The sequence below is a fragment of the Filicampus tigris genome, chromosome 1 (genome assembly GCF_054856515.1).
Source record: "Filicampus tigris isolate MCC_2025a chromosome 1, RoL_Ftig_1.0, whole genome shotgun sequence".
Lineage (NCBI taxonomy): Eukaryota > Metazoa > Chordata > Actinopteri > Syngnathiformes > Syngnathidae > Filicampus > Filicampus tigris.
Genome location: NC_141217.1, coordinates 22,159,098 through 22,181,544, shown reverse-complemented (window position 1 = coordinate 22,181,544; position 22,447 = coordinate 22,159,098). Strand labels below are relative to the sequence as shown.

The following is a 22,447-nucleotide window of genomic DNA, read 5'->3' as shown; positions in this document are numbered from 1 at the left end:
TTTCGAACAGCACTGCCTTTTTAGTTAATTACACGAACATCACGACCCGTGGCTGATTAAATGGTTGTAAATGGGGTTTTTCGTTGGTACATTAGACAGGCGCGAGGCATTTGGTGGCGTCGGACAGAAAAACAAAAACGATTTCAGCTGCGTCTGCGTTGGATTTCATGATAATTGGGAGATTCTCCACAGGCTCCTGAAAGCGTCCTGTTACGTAATAGCTGCCAAGTGGGCGTGTCTGTCGATGGGGAGGGTATTCAGGCTGATTGCTAGTAGTGTGCACGCGCTCCCCTCCACACAAAGTGGACATTTCCAATAAGCGTTGCTCTCAACACCCAACGTTCAGGTAGTTTGTCAGACAGGACGAGCAGGGACCAAGTCGTCGCCTTAGTAACAAACGTGCTGGTAAGACGCCATTTTTCCTCCCCGCATACTTGCGCGCACACGTGAGTACTATTGCGTCGTAATTCAGCTTTTTGGATGCCAATCAAATGGATGCTAATGAGGACCCTTGTTGGCAACTTGCTCTGTGACAAAGAGCAGGCCAGCCAGCTCTTAACGCGGACTAATTAGCGAGTTAAGACTATATTTGTGATATTTCTAGGACGAAATGTGACGTCTAGGTGCCACATTTGAGGGGCACAAGTTAGCACGCGGGCTGCCCTTGTGTTTACGTGGGGTGTGTGGCTAGCCCAGCCACGTGGTTCGCGAGCTTGGGAACATGTGGCCACTGTAAACACTGCTGCGTCCACCCAGCCTGCCACGGGCTCGCTTTCCCAATGCATCTTACTTTAAATGTGGTAACACACTAGTTTTTTACGACCTAAAGCATCACTGAACTACAGACTTGGAGTTTTTATTTTTATTTTAACCGCTTGCTTTTTTGTCTTCCCTCACGGACGTCTTCATTAGTTTCACCTGCGCAATGCAAAAGCTGTCTTTGAAATGTGGCCTTTCGTAAAATCGACAAGCAGTTGTTAACGTGTTTATAGGTATATACACATTATCAGTTATTTAATGGTATTTTTGTTGTTGCAGCACTGTGAGGTTGTCCGATTGCACTGCCTTGAGAGACGCTCATGTCCTGTTTTTTTTTTAAATTTTTTTTTTACCCCACGAAAATCTCATTTCAAATCTTTTTAATCCACCCATCGCATATTATAGATAGCGACATTAGTGGGGAGGGATGATGATTGTAATAGTTTTGGATTTTTCATTATATATTTTTTTTCACTTTTTTAAAATTGCTTTAGGTTTAGAGCAGGTTTGTTAGTTTTCATTATGGGCTGGTCAGCATGTCTGTTGTCCAAGAGCTATACCCCCTCCAGCTGTCGCACACCATTGTCATGTATGGTTGTGCAGGTGAGGCAAGACAACTTCTGAGAAATACTTTAAGCTAGGAAGGTCGGGTCATAAGTTTCCAACATGTTGATTAATGCCTGCTTTTGCAATGGATATGGTCGAGCGTGTCTTTGGCAATGTTCAGTGCTATTGACTCAGTGCTTGCCTTTCACTGAGCTTTTTTCTTGTCCTAAGGTAAATAAGGTTGAAAATTGCTCTGCTCATGTTAGTTTTTTAGCTTAAAATGATCTCACAAGTTGCTTCTGCTCCACCAAAAATTCCAGTCACACATGTACCTTTTGTTTAACGGACATGATTCGAATGCAAACACAAATGCTGCCAATGTATTTTGTAAAGAGGCTTTTAAACTTTACAAAAGCTGCTAAGAAATGCCCTAACAAATACCAATTCATTGCTAAGTGGATTAATCCCCCAGGCCTAATTGAATATTGTTCATTCAAATTGAAACCTCAGCGTTCAGTTACATTCTCAAAAAAAGCAAAACATCAACAGAGTTGAGCCTTGATGTTCACGGAGCGTACGTCTCAAGTGATGTCACGCACAATCGCGGTTGAGTTTTTGTGAATTTTCTTTTTATTGTAGGTTGGTATTTCCGCGGAAAGGTCTGGATAATGTGATGTAATGAATGATAAACGTGTTATTTCCCCTCCCATGCAGCAGACAAGTAACCATAATGATAGTGACGACTACAGCCACAACAGTTAATTTACTATACGTGTCAACCTCAAAATACATTATTGACTGTGTAAAGGCAGGATTTGAACTACATATCTTACAATTACACAATGTTTTGGACGGTGATCTGTCTTAAGTTTACTTCCACCTGTCCCTGTCCCCAGATTTTAAATGTCATTATAGTAATTGTCAGCGAGGCCTTGTTGTTGCATGATAGCCAGCAGAAGGTCTTTGGGGGGGTTTTACTCATGTTCCTCCCTCCCTTCCTTGTGCCTAAAGCCACTGCGATAGCGACGGCACAAAATGAGGGAGGCTCTGCCCTGCTTTTTTTTTTGCGGAAGCCCACCTTACCCTTCATTAACTGACTTGCGTTATTGACAAGACTGCAATCCAGCACTGTCTTGTTTACTCAGTAACATTATTGTTATGATACAAATGACAATTATGACACAATCCCAAGTTGCTACATGAGGTGAAGGTGTGATGCGCATCTGTGTTCTGCCAAGTGCCATTTTGGGTTTGAGACCGCGCCAAGCAGACAGATGAGACATTGGCGAGCGCTGACGCCTTGTATTAATGATGTTATGATTCAAACCTAATAGGCCACCAGCAGCCGCCAACAGCTTGCGCTTTGTCTCTGGACATTGTGGTTTTCGATTTAATTTGGGCGTTTTATCTGTAGGTGAGACCAAGTCAAAAGCTAAAGGTCGGACTCCACGTGAACAGATGACAGAGCCTCAAGACTCACTCACCGAAACCTCACCTTCACCGTCCCACCACTCCCTTTGTCTTCCTCATCCTCCTCTCTTTGTCTGTCACACACACACACACGCACACACACACTAGCGTCTCATTAATTGAACTACCATCTGCTCCATATGTAACATCCCAATTAGAGGGATTGACCTTTCACCCCACCTGTCTAAATCTAATATGAGATTTGGGACTACATCTACACACATGCACGCACACACTCACAGTGTAAGCTGTCCAGAATTTGAGCCTTTCTTATTGTCTCCACAGGGTCTGAACTGGTTTGTCAGCCTTGTGTGGTTTTTGGGTTCCGCCCCCTCAAGTGTCCTCTGGACCTCGGCTGGCCATGGTGGTCTGAAGAAAAGGAGGTGCTGCGTGTGTGCGTGTTCACTCGAAGCGACCCGGAGCGAAGAGAAGAAGCGCTTTTCCAAGCTCAATTCCAATATGTCTCAAAATCGAGAACTGGTTGTGTTTTACATTAACTATAAACTCTCCCAGAGAAACTACCCACTCAACCACATAGGGCTCAGACAGGCATTGAACAGGACTGACGGCGGGGAGGAAGCCTCAGGCGAGGAGCAGCGGGTACAGACTCCCGCCAACGGAACTACCAACGGCACCAGCCCCCCGGCGTCGCCGCTACGAGAGGCGGCGAACCTGGACGCGGTCAAGGAGGCCCTGCGGGACTCGGCCAATGAGTTTGAGGTGCGCTACTCCCACGCCTTCAGCGACCTGGACCAACAGCTGCACATCACGCCGGCCACCGCATACCAAAGCTTTGAGAACGTTGTGGATGAGGTGTTCCGGGACGACGTCAACTGGGGCCGCATCGTGGGGCTCTTTGCGTTCGGTGGTGCGCTGTGCGTCGAGTGCATGGAAAAGGAGATGAGCTCTCTGGTGGGGAGGATCATCGAGTGGATGACGGTATATCTGGACAACCACCTCCAGCCCTGGATAGAGAGCCAAGGAGGATGGGTGAGTCTTAAACGCATGCACGTCAGTCACCAAGCGGTCCGAGGCGGTTCATTGCACTTTGGCATCATAATGGCGTAGGCGAGGCAGCTATGTCAATAGTAAGCAACACGAGTGACTTGCCCTAAGAACTCCACCAAGATTTCGTACACATAGCATTTGTATAGTTGGCCAGAAATGCAGCTTTTTACATTGGGAATGCAAAATGAGTCCACTTGTGCACTGTACTCTATTGTGTAAGCCAGACTTTATTCGTTTTTCGTTTTACAGCACATTACAGTCTAGGGTTGGTTCTGCTGTAAACTCGGTTCCGCCCTGTTGTTTTTTTTTACCCGTCAAAATTGTATCAGGAAAACCATGCCGCGCTGAGCACATCTGTCACAAAGAGACACACTATAAACAGAGTTGTCCCGATACCGTCACACGATGGGTAATTGTGGCTGATCACTTATTTTTTTAAAATGTATTTTCAAACAGCCGTCTTCGCTCTGTACAAATGTTTGGAGATGAGCAAGAATTCAGAGGGACAGGTTAGCAAATATGACTCATTGAAACAACTTGGCTTCAACTAGAAGTCTGACTCGTGTGAATTATTTTGTGACAAACTTGTGTTGTATTTGGTAAGGTTATCAATAAGGTTGCTCGCGGATGAGCCGAGTCTCACACCCACCAACTATGCAGCTGCATGGAATTGCCATTTATACATTCAGTTGATACACACTCTTCGAAATACTGAATTGTTGACTATGGAAGAAATCATAAGTGCTCAAATACACACATACACTTTGCGAAACATTGTGGATGTATAGACTTGGAGTTTATTGGCCGATGCTCAATCTGGTGACTCAGTTGTGTTCACATGATCGGGACAACCCTAATAAACACCCTTGGAGTCAAGATGACTCCTTGCTATCCACATTTTGATTTGGGGGGGGGGTTGAGGTATTGAGGCAATTACAAATCTGCACAACCAACACTCTCTGTATTCCTTGTTGAGAAATAGCACCTCGTATTACCTGGCAGTTGCCAGTGGAAAACCACAAATGGCACACACATCCTTACTGAGAAAAATGGGTGCCGTTCAGTGGAAAAGTGGCTTTTGCATAAACCACCTTTGCCTCGCGTTGCATGCTCAACCTTCTACCTCCTGTCAACACAGGTGTGATGGTTTCTCCATACTGTCGTCTGACTTTTTAAATTGCTGTGGATTTTCGGGGGGATTCTTTTTTAATGACAAATAAGTCATGCCAACATTTCTGCTATATATTTTCCAATGCGATGGTGACATTGCCTCAGTGTCATGAGGGGAGGCACGGGAGCCGAGATTAGATAGAATGGTGTCGACACAGGCGCAGATTGTGCACAAACAATGGTCAAATCGCTGATTTTTGTGGTCAGCAGCTGGCTCAGCTGTTGGCTAATTGATCAACAACGAAACGCTCGATGAGCTCAATGGTTGCGGGAGGTTAACAGGCAACATCGGGCTGTGGAGTCGCTGTCCAGCCGGCCCGCCTGCGGACTGAGTTATTCCAGGCTATTACAGATAGTCCTTTGTTTCACTGTGGCCACTCGATTAGTTCTTGGCCATGTTTTTTTTTTTTTTTTTTTTTTTTCCCCTTGCGCTATCTATGTTCTCCTCCCTTGCCCTGGCCTCTCCTTTAGTGAGCGCTTGTTCATGGCAGCTGCCTGCACATGAAAGCTCTGTTTTTCTCGCAAGCCGTCCCAGTACAGTCTGACCCGTGATGTGTGCGCGCGCGTGTGCTGCAGGACCGTTAAGGTCAGCTCTTCCTTTGTGCCAGCCATTTGATGGTATGAGGGAGAACTGCAGCCAAGGGGAGGGGCTGTTGTTTATGTCCACTCTGGTGTTCTGTATGGCGGCAGGTCAAAGGCCGATGCTATGGCAACCGCCATCCCAGCGGCTACGCCACGCACCTAGAAGGAAATCTCACTGGGCAGGCCACATCTTTTGTCCGTTTTCACTTCCAGACGCTCACTTTAAAGGCCGTGATAGACCAAACCGAGGTCGTGAAGCGTCGTGGCGTCTGAATGTGCCGTCTGTTTGGTGTAGTGGCCACCGTCGTGGTGTCGTAACCCGTCTGTAAGTGTCTCGGGGGCGTTTACGTATGTTGAATCGGCGTCGCCAGTCGTGACATTTGGTCACTCTGATTAGCTGTTAGCTAGCAAATCAGCGTGCGGAGCACCAACGGGAAGTGACAAATGCGGAAAAACAGTGGGCACGCCTCCGCTGCCTTAATCTTCTTACAAGTACAAGAGCGAGGGTTGACAATGTAAGTATTTCACAATACCGTGTCAAGAACATGATGGTTTACTTCGCGTGGGAGTTCGTGAGCGAAGAATATAGCTGAATGCATTGTTTACGTTTTTATAATCCGCCACCGGCCAACAGCTTTCCGGTAGAGTTTTCTAACCATGAGAAATGGTGACTACCGCCGCCGATTGTATGGAAGAGTATTACATCTTATGCATGCGCAGAAGGTACTTTAATGGTCAGCGTCGCTGTCTGTCGTTGCGGTGTATTCCTCCAGCGTGACGTGCCGACAGCCGGCCGGACGCTACAAGGGGTAAGCGTCTGCACTGTTGGCCAACGTCTTTTTGGTCGATCAGGGCCTTAAGAGGATGGAGGGTACAACTATGGAAGCCGGTGTCTGCATTAGGGTTGCACATTATATCAAAAAAATATCTATCGCGATAATGGCTTATGTAAGTAATATGCATATCTCAAAGACAAGCAATAATTTTCTTATGGAATTGTGTGGTTTTATCCAACCAATACTTGGATATTATCTAGGACAGTGTTTCTCAACCTTGATTGAGCTCAGGCACATCTTTGGCATCGGAAAAAAATTTCACAGCACGCCACATAGTAAGATAATTCAGACAAAGTATATAAAAAAAGTTAACGGGGAAGTCAACCCAAACACATTATTTCCCAGAATATGTTCTATGCAGGCCCACTAGTTGAAATACGGCATTCTGATTAACATTGGGTTTGTGGAATACAAGGTAAGCAGCAAAATGCACTGTATCTAGGGGTGGGCGATATAGCAAAAATATCATCACAATTTAAAAAAAAAAAAAAAAATCGATTTTTATCAAATTTTTTTTGGCACATTTCTGACTGTTTTCCTCATGTTAAACATAAAACATATTTAAAATGTATATAAAACTCCAAAAGAAAAAAATGACATTTTAACCCAGCTAAGCTTTCTGAACAGGTTTGAATTTGAATAGTGACAATTTTTATCAAAATGTACAGTAAATGTAAATATAACGTAAACATAAAAACACAGCTCGTACCGCATGTCTAGTACCTTGAAGAGTCTTTTAAAGCCCTCGTTTTCCACTGTTTTAATGGGAATATGTCTTCAGCAAGATAATAAGTCACTGCCTCAGTTACCGTTTTACACTCCTTGCTTGTTTTTTCATATGGAGTGCCTTTGTTAAATGACTGTTACCGTGGGTTGCGTTAGCTTGGAGCTAGCGGCTGCCTCTGACTACCATGTGTCTGATCTGTTTGCTTTGGCTTGTCGGCACTGACGTCCGAACAGAGTCCCTGCAAACTTTGCAAATAACTGGTTTGCGCTTTCTCCTCCGAGGAAAAATGAACCCAAATCGACACTGTGGATGTGGAGTTTCTTTTCGGGACCAACTCTGCTTCGTGGTGACTTTTGTATAGCTTCCCGCTAGATGAACAAACGGAGAGACGGGGAGTGTCACACGTACGGTGCACTGTGCTTGCTGTGATTGGTTGGTCGGGTATAAGCATCAGCGGCTTTGCGCCGCCATAGAGCTAAACTGTATAGAATGTGCCATGTAGACAATCAAACGATCTTTCGGCTTTATGAAATCGTGAACACGTTAAACCGCTTAACGATCTAATATCGTCATATCGCCCACTCCTAACTGTACCTTATTTTCCGACTTATGGTTTAGCATCAGGAGCAAGTAGTGGTTCAATATCTTGCTCAAGGATACTTTGACATGGTCACAACTAGGGATGTGTGCGACTAGTCGTTTAACCGTCTACGATTTATTAAACGTTTTGTATTTTACTAGTCGGTTAAACGCGGCATTAAGTATCACGCATCTTGTTCCACACGCCCCGGCCTCTGTAAACATGCTGAGCACCAAGAGAGAGAATTGCTCACCGCACCCACACACACATAGTAGGGGGCGGGGACACTAAGATTGGGGAAGAATATTTAGAAAAGTAAATTCTGAAGATGTCGAAGCTACCACGAAAAAAAAAACCAGCACCGTTTGTCAGTATTTTGATGCAGCATATGACAGCGGGCATGGCGGCGGGACCAGGCAGACGAGCAAGAGAGCGTTTGTTCCAGCCAGGCGCCGTGATGCTCGTCGCCCAGTAAAGATTTCCCAACTAATTTGTGAAATGACTGCCCGCGATATGCTGCCGCTTTTTGTTGAAGGCAAAGGGTTCGAAAATTGATAATTGATGAATAGTTTGAGTTTTTAATTAAAAATTGTCCAAATTCTTGGATAGTGTCAGTCTCAATAGTGAAACTGTAAATATTCTCAGATTTCTGTAATCTTCAATGAAAGCAGACGGACTATCTGTTGAATCAACATAAAAGGTTTGCAAACGTCTGCTTTTAATTTGAAAAACGATCAACATTTTGCTTCTTTTCTGACATGCTAAGGACCAAACCAGTAACTGAATCGTAATCTGTTTTTCTCTTGTCAGTTTTTGAAAAAAGGGATGGAAATTCAAATTGTTTCTTTTAATCCATGTTATCAATTAATCAACAAAACAGCCAACAGTAATTAGGGCTGGGCGATATGTTTATATTATCGAAATCAAGATACGAACATCCATGATAACATTGAAATGAGGACAATATCAGCCACGTGACCTTGCCACACTTGTGTTGCATGTAAAACTGAGTTCAACCAATAGCATTCCTTCTTTCAAGTCTGGCGTTGATTGACAATTAAAGCCAGCCAATGACAATCTTCCGGAGCATCCAATGTCCTTTCGCCAACGCTTCTCAAAGTGAAAAGAAAATATGTAAAAACACTTGAAGAAATTAACGTTATTATAAAAGTAAAACAGCCAATTACGTGTATGAAACCCAGAGAGAATAGGAATATTTAGGCTAGAAACAGCCGTATTTAATATAGGACAAAATGTAAATGAATAATGAATTGCTAAAATAAGAATGTGAAAATAATATGCTGCAATATAATAAATCAAATCTCTTATCAAAAAATTAAAAAAAGGACTCTCCGAAACTATACCATGGTAACCTTACTAAAGCTGTCTAAACACAGTCAAAATACTTACAATATGAACAGTACAGAAAATGTACAAACATGTCTTTTTTTTTTTTTTTTTTTTTTTTTTTTTTTAAGGATAAAAGTAATATCTCCAGCCTAGCTTTACAGTTGACCGCAATTTGAGTCAGCAGATGTGGACTATGACTTATTTTGTCTCACCTGTCACGGGCGCCCATCTCAACGATAGGAGTTACAAACACGCATATTACAGTGGTACCTCTACTTACGAAATGAATTGGTTCTAGGAGAAATTTTTTAAGTACAACATTTTGTAAGTAGAGACACGTTTTCCATGTAAATGCCCTAATACGTTCCAAGCCCCCCAATATTCAGACAAAAATGTTTTATAAAGCATAAAAATCCATCAAAACATGTTACAATTAGATTATTGCACAATAAATGAGAGTTGTGCACAATGTAAAAAACAAAGAATAAAGAATAAAATGGTCATTTACCTTTCAATTGCCGTCCTCATCGCTTTTTGCCCTCTTTGGTTCATGTTCTCTTACAGAAGTGCTCCTTTTGCCTGGCGTTTTGTAAAGAACGTATTTATTAACGTGGCGACTGTCGATACATTACAGTCATATTCTTTGGCGAGATCAACCAAACGCATCCCTTTTTCATACTTTTCTATTATCTCTTGCTTTGTTTGTATGGACAAAAAAAATAAAAATAATTTTCTCTTTTCTTTTCCTCATTTCTAATTCATGTAAAACTATCGGAACACTTCATGGCCCGAGCGGCGAATGATGAGGATGAGGACGCTGCATAGACTTATCTCTATATCACATATCTATCTATTTGTCTATCTACACACATAGACACATACGGTAGAGGTCCGTCTTAGCCAATGGGATGCCAGGAAGATGCTAGGTAATAGCCAATTGCAGAGCAGCTTTGAGTATGTTGCGTTCAGGAAACTCTGGAGCTGCGAGTAGCAGCCCAAACTGTATTCTTACCTCTCGTTTCCTGAAATATTTCGTAACAGGCACTATTTTCCTGTTGAGGTGTTTTGTATCTCGAAAATTTTGAATGAAGAGACGTTTGTAGGTAGAGGTACCACTGTACTCAATTTCATTGCAGCGGTTGAATTGAATGATGGGTTTAACTATGGATGTAGCCAGCATCATGAGATATTTAAGGCAAAAGAAAGCTTTTTTTTTTATTTTTTATCCAGATAAGACTTGTACATTATTTTAAGAAGGTGACGATATACAAACACACCTTGTCACACTCATCCTTGTCGCGTGCGAGTCAACAATTTGGCTTTTTATTGCTCTACACATTGAGCACACGGGTGTGAGCCCTATTGGTTATTCATGAGCACACTCCAGCCGCCAGGACAGTCCCAGACAGCACAGATGGAAACTTGAGTGTGTTCTACCACCAGAGTATTTTCACATCATCCCATCGTTGATATTTTAATTTGTCTTCTCAACAACTAGCCGGTCTTACTTCTCCTTTTTTGCGGTCTTGACTACTGAAAGTCAAAAGCCCCTAGATTCCGCCGAAAGGCACCCGTTACAAAAACCACGCTAGATGCACTTTCAAGTTTTTTTTTTTTTTTTTTTGGGTAGCTCTTACAACCTGCCCCCCCGGCACCTCCTCGCAGGGATTTGCCGCCGGCAGATGCTGGATCATCGTCCTTAGGCAGGTATGCCCTCCTCTGTGTGCTGATGAAATATTTGTCGTCTGCAGCAGCTACGTCACTTGTCTTTCAGTTTCTCAGTCACATTTAAATGAAGAATTTGGGTACCTAATAATTATAAAATGATGGCGAGCAATGATAAGAGCCAGATAATGGGCGACACTCCAGTCATCTAAAAAGTCTTGACACCCACTTTGAGGTAGCTCAATTTTATGCTCAGTCAACAAGTCAGATTTGAGTAGGACGAGGGTTTTCCCTGCTGCATTGCTCATGAAAGTGTACCGATGTAATATGCTTCCAACTGCTCGTCCTTCAAGGGCATATCGAAGGATGTTTTAAAAAAAAAATTGACATGCAAGTCGTGCGTCTCCGCGGGTTACCAGAGTAGCAGCGTAAAGGTAAAATACGAGCTGCTCAACAAGTCAAGTTGAGCAAAGGGTGTTAAAGCCTTTTTTTTTTTTTTTTTTTTAATTGAATGTTTTTGCTTCATGAAATGTTAAGTGCAAGTCTAAATTCATATTTGTTTGTAGTAGTCCTACTGAAAATGTTAAACTTAGCTTGCTGCCAAGCAGTGTGGAATAAAGAAATGAATAGTTTTTGTAAAAAGACATTGGGGTTCGTTCTAAAGTGAAATGCCTTAAGATACTCTAATACTGAAATATTCTATAGCTGCAGCCCCACATTCAATCTCCACGTATTTTCGTTTTTTTAATTAATTGCTTAGGTCAGTGGGATTAATATGCAAAAAAATGCAAGTAATTGGTCCTCAAAAGAAACGTTATTTCGAGTCTTGTGATGGGTATTGTCACACTGAAGTGGAAAATGTCGTTCTTAAAATCAGAATTGGCTAATTCTGTGTCCAAAAAGCACAGAAGCTATACAGCTGCATATCTGGCCTATGAAAATGATCATAACCTGCTCAATACTGCATTACAGTAGATGTCACACTAATGACTCTATAAACCTCTGTGCACATTTTCTAGTAGTGACGTTTAAATAAATAAATGGGAACTAGTTTTCTTAGTATAATGTAGTTTATAATCAGGTGTAGAAGCAGTGTCATATATTTCTCACTCACCCACATGTGTGTAAATGTGTGTTTAACACTGTTTAAAATGTTCTTTTCTTATCACGCATATCCTAATATTATGAAATCACCATTTTAAAAAATTTGAATTTCTTCTTTTGTCAGTTATAATTTTGCTGCGTTTGATTTTAGATTTTTGTTGAGGTACGGTTTCGGTACTGGCATCAAGATATTCTATGCAGGTGTAGTATCAAAAGTCAACATTTTGGTATCGTGACAACACAAATTTGGAGCCCTATCTTGAATAACAATAGAATGTGGGTATTGAGACTTACTAAAACGGTGGCCTACATGACACCAGTGTGTCGTGCACTTACGGATGGAGCAAAAAAAACATGCAGGTATCAAGACAAAGTTCTTTGCGATGTACACTTTGAATGAGAGGTTCACATGGGAATTATTCACCCATGCACCGATCGCACGGTTAACTAATTATTTTGAGGATAAAGGCTTTGAAAACTTGTGATCCCATTTAAATGCTCACATAGGTGGCCGAGGTGACAGGTTCTGCAGTGCAGAGCACACCTCGCTGTCATTATTGCTGCCAGCCAGCCTCGCAAACGATCCCGCTGGAGCCTATTTTGGAGGCTGCGCTGGCCGCGATGCTGAGATAGCGCCATATTAGCGGCTCCTGATGGGAGATAAATATGCTCGGCCATAGCCGCGACCAAGCGAAGTGCTGGAGTAAAAGGCCATATATTGCCGGATAATAGACAGACGGGGGAAGAAGCGGCAGTGCCATCGACCTCAATAACACTGTTACCAGCCGAGGAGGCGATTGCTGTGATTACTCAGTGGAGACCGAGCTGCCTCAGGGTCAGGGTACAGCCTTATTACCAATTAGGGGAGAATAATATCTTAACTTGCAATGGAAGGAAACGATGTCTCCCTCCCTCCGGCAGACATAAAAGTCTCTATGGTCTGGAGCAGCTAGACTGTAGCTGGGTGGCTATAATGCATGGTGAAGAAACCTGTAAAAGGAAAGTGCTAAAAGGCCATTAGTCCAGTTGGTATACGCCACTAACTAGGTGAAAGGCCTTTGAGGGTATTTTTGTGGTACAAAACGATGGAAATGCATCTTAATCCGCTGTGCGCATTAGCTACAAATTTTACGTTCTTTTCAGGTTTTAGAGATGTAATAATGGTGCCACGTTATTGATAGTTGAACCAAAACCAGCTTTCAAGCAGGGTTGAATTGAGCCTGCCTGGTCTACACTTTAGAACTCTAAGGCGTTTTCTAGTGTGCGTTTCCGATATTGCAGCCTAATAAAGCCTTAACCGTGTGATCGCCCCCTGGTGGTTGGCTGACTACTTTTTGAGACCGCGCTCGATTAGCTTTGTAGCCGAGCTTGCATTTCAAAATGAAAATATTGCCGACGATTAAACAAATCCGAGGCAACAAATGAAAATGGAGGACAGCCATCATTTGCTGTTCTTGATGTGGCCCTTTGCTCTTACTCTCATTTTGCAAGTGACCATTCTAGGTCCACTAATCAATGCATTGTGAAGCGTGGCCTTGAGGTGACCCAGGAGAAGATAACAGAATGGAAGATGGCTTGGTGGACAGTACCAGCAAAGTAGCACAGAAAGTAATTCCTCATTTCATTGAATGGGACTCTAAATCTTACCATCCTAAAAAGGCTCCGGTATTATCTGTGCCCCCCAGCCTTCAACCCCCTCCCCTGTAATTAACATAGAGGTGGTTAGATCCAGAGTCATCTGTCAGCCTGCCTGCCATAGAAGAGAGGGAAATCTCACCCTTGGGACCCATCCAGCCCGCCTCCGCTCCACATCCTTTATCTTCCATACATCTCCTTGCCGTGCTTCCGATCGATTTTCGTCCCTTATTTTTCCTGTCTGAGCCTCCCTCGCCACCCCGCCACTCACCTCCCTCGCTCGATACGTCCTTTCCCCTCCATCTTTATGTGCGTCTCATGTCCTCATCTACATCGGCCTGTCGTCCCCCATTGAGATCGTAGCTAAACGAAAGACAATCTCTGCCATGCCTCCCCAAATATTTGACAGTTCAGAGCATGCATAGTTTGGCTAATGGACATTTTCTGTAAGTTTGTGTGCTGCGTTAAAAGGACCGCGTTTACCATATGAAGCATATGGTCTCAAACACATCTGCTGTTATTGCATGTGTGTCAACATTTTATTATATTGTGACGTGTCGCGCGCAGGGGAGGGGACAGCGCCGTGTTGGACCGATGACTATTTTAAACAAAGGACCTGAAGCCAGCCACACGCATATACAAAATGTTGTTTACTGGTGCAATAGTTTTCCACCTATCTGGTCACGTCCATTATCATTCTTAAAGGTTGAACTACCTGCTATCTTGCTCACTACTGACGCACTCATGTCCATATAACGCACACCAAGACAAAGCTCCCAACAAAATCCTTCTTTGTATCCGATCAGTGGCAGCCACGTTAGCTCGTCGTCGTGGGCGGCTCTATGCTGATCTGAATGCGCTCATATATATGCGTTTCTATTGTTTCCATATGCAGTGTGGGTGGGTGTGTGTGTGTCTCTGGATTCGGCTGGGTGGGCTCATTTTTTTACATCCATAATACACTGCTTTCGCAGTGTGTGTGTGTCTTTGTACTCAGTGGTGTGTGTCACTCCCGGGCTGACAATGACAGCGAACAGATTGTACATCTAAGTCTCCCGCAGCTCTGCAACCAAAACATCAGGAATGTCATTAGAGAGTGTCGGTATGCGAGAAGGTGCGCACATGCCTTTTTGTTTTGATTTGTTTAGCCACCTTCAGATGACATCAACACTTAGTAATGCAATCTGTGCTGCAAATCACCTTCACACGCACCAAGTAATAGCTTCACCGTGAGAAGATGATTAAGTGGCAATAAAGAGGCGTTCTTGATTAAAATCTCTTTGACAGTTCTAATAGATTGGTTTATATATAGATGCTAGTTGATTTAGTTTATATATACAGTAGATGTAGTATGATGAGCAGCAATGTAGATTTACTTGGAGTTATAATGGCATTTTTGTTCCGTGGTTCTGTCAGGACAAATATTCTGCCTTCAGAAGTAGTATCAGAGCCGTAACCGATTCTGGAATGGTACTAGGGCTGCCACTATTTAATACTTTTAATATGTTTTATTCTATCGAGTAATCAGATGAATAAAAGGTATTTTGCATTCAAGTGTATTAAAAATATCCATATTTAATGTTTATTAACCAATTATCGCTGTTCATTAGGCATTTAGTGATTTAAAAAAAAAAAAAAACAATTAAGCAATATCACAAGGGAGGACTTCATGTTGTACTCACCAACCTTTTTGATACTGGTTCAGTCTAGTGGTGTCAAAACTAATAGATTATACTCAACAACTATTTTAATAGAGTACTGTAATTGTTTACAGCTATTGTTTAACATAGAATTGTCCAAATCCTCTGATTTCTGCCTTTCAACAGTAATTCATTTCTGGAGTCCTTCATAAAGCAGACTCATTATCGTTTGTTAAATCATAAGACGTTTGCAAACATCTGCTTTTAATTTGGCAAGTAATGACCAAGCCAGTCTTATGATATTCTTTAATTTTGTTTTTTTAATCACTAAACAATATGAAATAAAAACTAATTGGTGAATATACAGAAATCTGGGATATTGGTTTTGCACTCGAATGCAAAATGAAATTTTATCAGATTTAATGACTGGAATAGTATAATAAAAAATATTCAATCAAGACAGCCGTAGTTCAGTCACTGACTGTTTACATGCAGTCAATAAACCTTTTAAAACCTGAATTTTGGCAGTATTCTGCTTTTTAAAAGCCATGTAAATGCATGCAATAACGTTAATATGCCCTTATTTGGGTTTTTAAAATTCCTAATATCATGCCTGGGTTACTCCTTTTCCCTTTTCTGACCCGAATATGTGCGCATGTCCACGCCGATCGGAATGCCCCGATTGCACGGGACACTCTGCGCATGCTCAACAGCAAGGAATCTTGGTCTTTGTAGTAAGGGGAATTGCATGTATGCGCTATTTTTGCTGCGCAACCCACCGGAAATAGACAAGAATAGGTAAACGAGCTCAGACGCAGCACAAAATCACACTTTTGGAGTGAGGGGGAAACCGGCTGCTTCATTCCTGTGGCGAGTGACGTGAATATCAAAATGTTTTGACAGTTGAAAGTTTTAAGTCCATTTGAGGGCGTCGCCGTCCAAATCGGGTTATTCAAATGCCGTAGCAACTCTGTCCGTAGTCTGTGTTTTTAAAGTAAAAGCAGATGTTTGTAAATATATTATTTTGATTAAATACAAAATAAGTCATTGTTTTAATGAAGAACTACGGAAATGAGAATTACTGTTGAGAGGCTCAAATCAAAGGATTTGTCCAATTTTCAGTGAAATAACGGCTCTAAATGATAACTCGATTGTTAAAAAAGTTTTCGATTTAAGGGACATGAACACAAACATGTAATTATCCGATGGTGGGATGTCGCTTCAGTGAGCACACGGATGGATGTTACATTATAGCGCTGGCAATTTTGCACCATCTTTTGTGCAAAAGAGTTCACATTGCTGTCATATGCCATAAGCTCTTGCTATGCTTACATTTACAACACAGACATCCAGATGTAGAACAGATTAGCGTGTTCATGTTCACTGTCTAGACTGGCAGTGGTATCACAGAAGTGTTGCCAGTACAGGGGCGTGAAGACTTGCGCATTAGCGAATCCCACACACATACATAGCCAGCAACCCCCCCCCCCCCAAGAAACGCATGAAGCAGACCCGTGCGGCGAAAGACTAGCAACGGTGGCGGAGATAAAGTGCTGGTGACTCAGCTCGATGAGGTTGTAGCTTGTCGGTGACTAGGTGACACCATGGTGCGCTGTGGCTTCATGAAGCCAAGGGAAGACTCTCGTTTTGGTGGGCTGCTCCACTTCTCTCAGGCTTAGTGGTAAAATCAGGTCACGAGCGAACACCCCCAGCCCCCACTCATCTTCCTCCTTCCCTCCATTTTTTTAACACCTCTCTGCTCTACCCCTACGGGTAACCCTTTCTCTTTTCACCAAAATTAAAAAAAAAAAAAAAAGCTAACCCTATTGTCTTTTTTTCCCCTGCACCGCTCTCATTTCACCCCACTCTCTTCTTCTCTCATATCTGTGATCAGATTATATGGCATATCACTGGATTAGTGTGGCGTGTATAAAGATGGAGCGCAGTGGGCCGGATGGAGAGGGTTTGATGAGGCTTTCATGCAAATGCTTGCTGCCCGGTCTTCTGAAGACTAAATGATGATAGAGCATCGAGGCCATGGTGCTGGTGTTCATCCCAGACTTGTTTCAGCCTTGGGGCGCTTTACGCAATAACTATATTGTCAGCGCCGCCGCAATAAGAGAGCAGATAATAAAACAATTTGTGCACAACACAAAGATGATGTTCTGCTCCAAAAGTCGTGCTTTCTTTCATGTCTTAAAAAAAATGTGTATACTCAACTTTGGCTGTGCGCCACCTGTTCTTTGGGTACTTTGTGGATTTCGATCCCAGGTTCACACTTGTCTCTCAGTACAAGATGAGTCCGGAAGAGTGGCCTCCTTGGCCTGGGTTGGACATTAAATATTTACATATAATTATTTTAACACAGTAATTCATGTATTGTGGGATTATAAATTTCACTAGTTATGAATAGACAATACTAGTGGTGTAACAGTACACGTGGGTGTATTTATACGTTTCGGTATGGCATGTTCGGTTCGGTCCACTTGCGTTCGGTTCGGTCCACTTATTAGCGCGAGTTTACGCACAGGCGCTATTGACTCTTGCACGCGGGAGAGGAGGGCGGCGGCACTAAAGAGGAGCCAGGACGCCAGAAGCAAATCGTAAACGTATGGATAAATGGCATTATAATGGCATACGCAAACAAGCCAGAGCTCGAAGGTCTCCCGTACACTGCGGTCTCCTGTTTGGGAACATTCTAGCTTTCCTGTTAAAATTGCCGATGGGGAAAGGTACGTGGAGGAGTCCCAAAGTTGTGTGCTACATGAGATCGGTGGCTATGCCAAAAAAAAAAAAAAAAAAGTTTCCAGCACTCGTTTTTAGCAATCTCTGGGGGTGGCCATTTTGTCTTCTGTCGACTGAAAATGACATCACAACGAGCAATCACGGCTCACATTCAGAAAACAGGTCAGCCGCGATTGGTCGTTGTGAGCAGTTGTGACGTCATTTTCAGTCAACACAAGACAAAATGGCCGCCCCCAGAAATGGCTAAGAACTAGTGCATTTTGCTGCTTAACGTATATTCCACAAACGCAAAATTAATCAGAATGCCGCTTTAACAACCAACTCGTTTTCTTGAAACCAATTCTAGAAACAGTAGATAACATTTTGGGCTGTGGGACACAGTGACATCAGAGTCACACTAGCGCCTCTGCCTGCTAAAGCATCACATTAGAGTGAGCCTGGTTTGTTAAAAATGGATTAGTAGCAACTTCAACTTTTGTCAGGCCGTCAGGATCTAAGGTGTGTAGACTCAGCCTATGAAAAGCAGCTCAACGGCAATCGTTGCTAACCGCTAACACAGTCGCGCAGACGGAGCAAGTCAACCGCAACAATGATTACAAGAAAATTCGTCCATGCGCTGTGAAGGCCAGCTATAAAATAAAATAGTTACAGAAGCATGTGTGAAAGTGGCCATTTAAATTAAAATGAGGTCTACACTTAAAAGAAATGAGGTGGAAAATATCTACAGTTTCATTGACTGTAGAATTTGCTGCCTCATTGGTTGCCACAAGAAATTGGAAGTGAAAAGTAAAGCTCATCAGTGCTGTGCATTGCTGTCATTTTGGCGGTGTGCGTTTGGTTTCTTCTGCTGTACTGTCTGTCACAAGGTTGCTGGACACATCAAAAGTTTTGTTCAGAGCCGCAAGCACCGCTGCCGCTACCTGTTAAACTTTTGTTTAGACGAGGGAGGGGTGGGAGCAAAGTGCTTTCCTGAAATCTGTCTTACTCAAATTTAAAAACTTCATCTTGCATTTCGTGCCTTCCCAACGTTAGGAGTCCTGCTCACTGGCTTCTCTGAGCTCCCCAACATTGTACACTCAGTTGCAGATAGCGAATAAAACATGAGGTCAAATTTTTAAAATTTTTTTTGTAGACAATGATTGATTCTGTCAAAGATCAATTGTGCTTTGGGGCTGGCAATGACGTGGCATAGGAAAAATGTAAGGACACATTTTGGAGGCGCTGCTGGTAGTGAATCACTTTACATGGACTGTTTTTTCGTTGAATCACGTGTGGATAATTGCACTTGATTTGTTGTTCTACAAATTCAAGACTGCATGTTATGTTTAGGGCTGCCCCCTGCCTATCATTATTGGTTGAAAACAGTTTGAATTTCCAATTGCAGACATATGACTGACAGAATATGAATAAGAGATTTTGGTCATAGCAAGGCCTTACAAAAATTCAGACGGTGATTATACTTTGAATTGGATGCTGTCATCGTGATGCGAGGGTCAGCCTAGCGACCATAAGTTAGCATGCCGCCATTCCCCAAATGGAGAAATGCTGCGTCGTGCTTATTAGTCCATTATTGTGGAGCCGAAAAGGGGGGAGTTTAGGCGCTATGCCACAGCGAACACTTTAAACAAGAAAGTTCCGTAACCGCTCAAGTCTAGCAACACCCTACGCGTGGAACATACTCATCGGTCCTGAGTACCGTGAGGGAAATTCTGTCAAAGCTACCATATTGTTACATATACATTTGTAGCATTGGACTGTAAATATCACATTGGCATGAAAGTACACCCTTTTCACAACTCTTAGGTACTAGGTAAACATCTATGCCATGCAAATGTTTTTGGGGTTTTTTCCCCCCCTCACAGTATATTAAATACCATCCCCTTGATATCGGATTTTTTTTTTTTTTTTTGTCTTGCAAAAAAATGTATCTTGGGTTAGGATTCAGGCTTCTCCCGGAGAGAGTTTATGTATCGTCATGTGCACTCTGACACTCGCGTTCTCACGCATGCGCACACACACACACACACACACACCCCCACACACACACACACACACACACCCCCACACACACACACACACACACACGCTCTCTGACTTCCCAGTGTATGTCTGGTGTTTAAATTTAGTGCTCGTGTGTTGACAGAATGGGGTTTTGTGGAGAGAGATCCCCCAGAGTGGGAACAGATTGGTGTCTGAGCCTTCATGTCCTGACTCATTAATCTTGTCTTTAATTCATGGCCTCACTGTCAGTGCCACACACGTGTGTGCACACGCACACTCAGTGAGCGAGCGTCGGTTCCAAGGTCCTAAAACCGAGGAAAGCGTACATAAGAGGCTCATTGGCACAAATACCAGCATTGTCACTACAAGGAGCTTTAATATTTTAATATCCTTGTTTGTTCTTGCTTCTTATTGGAAATAATCCATCATGCTTTACACACACGCCTCTTGTTAGCATTGATCTCGTGCACCATTGCCAAGAATGTGAAATTAATAAAAAGGTTTAATGAATGATAGAGAGCCTTATTTGCCTCTCATGTGAGGGAATCTGATTAATGCTTGATTTACCAGATTGAAATGGGCTGTGGGTTTTTGTGCTTACAATCCCTTCGTACCCTGGTCATATGAGATCTCTGGCAGATTTCCTTGCTCCTCAAATGTCAAAGCAATTTTAATGAAGATAGAAAAAGTGGGGATGAGGCATTTATTTATTTATTTTTGGAAGGAAAAAGCTTTTGTTCTGACTTGGCAACAATTTAATGTCTCACAGTGCAAAACAATCCCCCCCAAAAAAGTCAATGGCTGCAACTAACGGTTATTAAAAAAATCGATTAATCTGTTTTATTTTGTCGATTTGGAGAAAAAGTTTTGATTTCCATAACTTTAATTCAAAAACCTGACATTTTCAAATTGACGGCGCAGAACAAGCGAGCTCCACGTACGAAAGCACCTTTAGACCCATGCTGGTTACATATGTCGCCGTCATCGTGTAACAGTTAAGCGGAGGGTCACTTTTCCTCACCGGGTCACTCTGAAAATCAACAGAATTTCATCAGTCACACCACATCGGTGTAAGTTTGCTCAATAAACAAAAAACACATGATGCTTGAATTGGGTTGCACACTGTACCCTCGGCCCAGGAATGTCTGGCTACCACGCACGTACACGTCCAAAGTGTTGCAACCTACTGGAAAGGATGCTTTGCCACAGTCCTCAAAGGCTTTTTGCCTCTCTGGAGCGTTCAAGTTGAGTTGTTTCAATTTCCAGACCAGTGCAACCTTTGTCTGAACCGCAGTTTCTCAACTCGTGGGTCAGAAATGTTCTCATTTTTTATTTGCAGTTATGTTCATAGGTTTCTTAATAAGCAACGTGTAGTTAAAATATGATAGATGTGTTTTTAAAGGTTATTTTTAAACAAGTTTTCTTAATTTCTCTTACCATCTAGTTGTTGATCGCATCTTGGCTCCAATAAAAACTGCAGGTGAGAACCCATGGTTTAACTCTAACTCACAACTGTCTTTTGAGTTTGAATGTCAGCTGCAGTTAGTCAGCATGGTAAAGTGGGCAAGAAAAGGCATCTCTCCCACATGACTGGTTCATTCACTGAACAGAAACCTAGATAAGACCTTTTACCAGTGAGGTATCTGGAATTTGAAAGTGTGTGTGATTACTGACAACTGACTCAGGCTCATCAGCACAGAAGAATGCTGCTCTTTGAGTCATGTATTTGTTACTCAACAAGTGAGTCCGTGCAGTCATAAATCTTCAACTGAAGCTTGTGTCTTTGCGTGATCATTGCATCATCTTTTGATCGGAACAAATTCTTTTGACATGCGCTGATTGACCAAATACACCCGAAATAATCATATAAGAAGCCGTAGCGACTTCCGTGTCAACAAAACATTGTGTTGTCCATTTCTACTTTAAGCGTTAGCGTTATTTCACATAATTTTCCCATTTGCGATGTTATGTTGAGTTAAAGTGGAAGTCAAGCTAAACATATTTTTGACAAATGACATAACTGCTCACAACGACCAATCAAGGCTCAGATTCAGAAAACAGGTCAGCCGTGATTGGTCGCTGTGAGCAGTTGTAATGTCATTTCCAATCGACAGAAGACAAAATGGCCGTCCCCAGAGATGGCTAAAAAACAAGTGCATTTTGCTGCTTAACTTATATTACAAACGCAAAATTAATCAGTTTCAACTAGTGGGCCTGCTGGGAACTTATTGTTTGGGTTGACTGTCACTTTAATACTTCCAAATGGAGCTGTAATGTATCCAGTTCAGTCTTACGCCCACCATGTCTTTTGCTCGCTCTGCTTCTAATAGCTTCCAGGGCCAACAGAAACGCGTATACTGACGTCAAGACATGCGCAGTAAAGACGGGTTGTTCCGAAATTTCTAAATAAGTGTAAGAGCTGATCGGATTATTAATCGACATAAACGGCACCTCTCGTTCCAAATAAAATCTTCATCAGAATGGGCTTGAGTCAGAATGTTCCGAGTGGGGTGTGTACATGAAGCATTTTTATTCCGATCAGGCTTTTAATCCGATTAAATGTGTCCGTGTAAATGTAGCCACAATGACAAAACTAGTTTGTAGCTGCCCATCAGGTCAGAAAATTGAA

The 22,447-nt window shown here is 42.6% G+C and overlaps 1 protein-coding gene across 1 annotated transcript in view; it reads left to right on the top strand.

Moving 5' to 3' along the window:
- Positions 1 to 203: 203 nt before the first annotated feature.
- Positions 204 to 22,447, top strand: part of bcl2l1 (BCL2 like 1) — a 30,933-nt gene continuing 8,689 nt past the window's right edge. The window contains exons 1-2 of the mRNA XM_086026536.1: positions 204 to 405; positions 3,061 to 3,765. Coding sequence (XP_085882662.1) covers positions 3,235 to 3,765 — 531 coding nt within the window. The 5' untranslated portion in view covers positions 204 to 405; positions 3,061 to 3,234. The remainder of the gene's footprint in view (positions 406 to 3,060; positions 3,766 to 22,447) is intronic.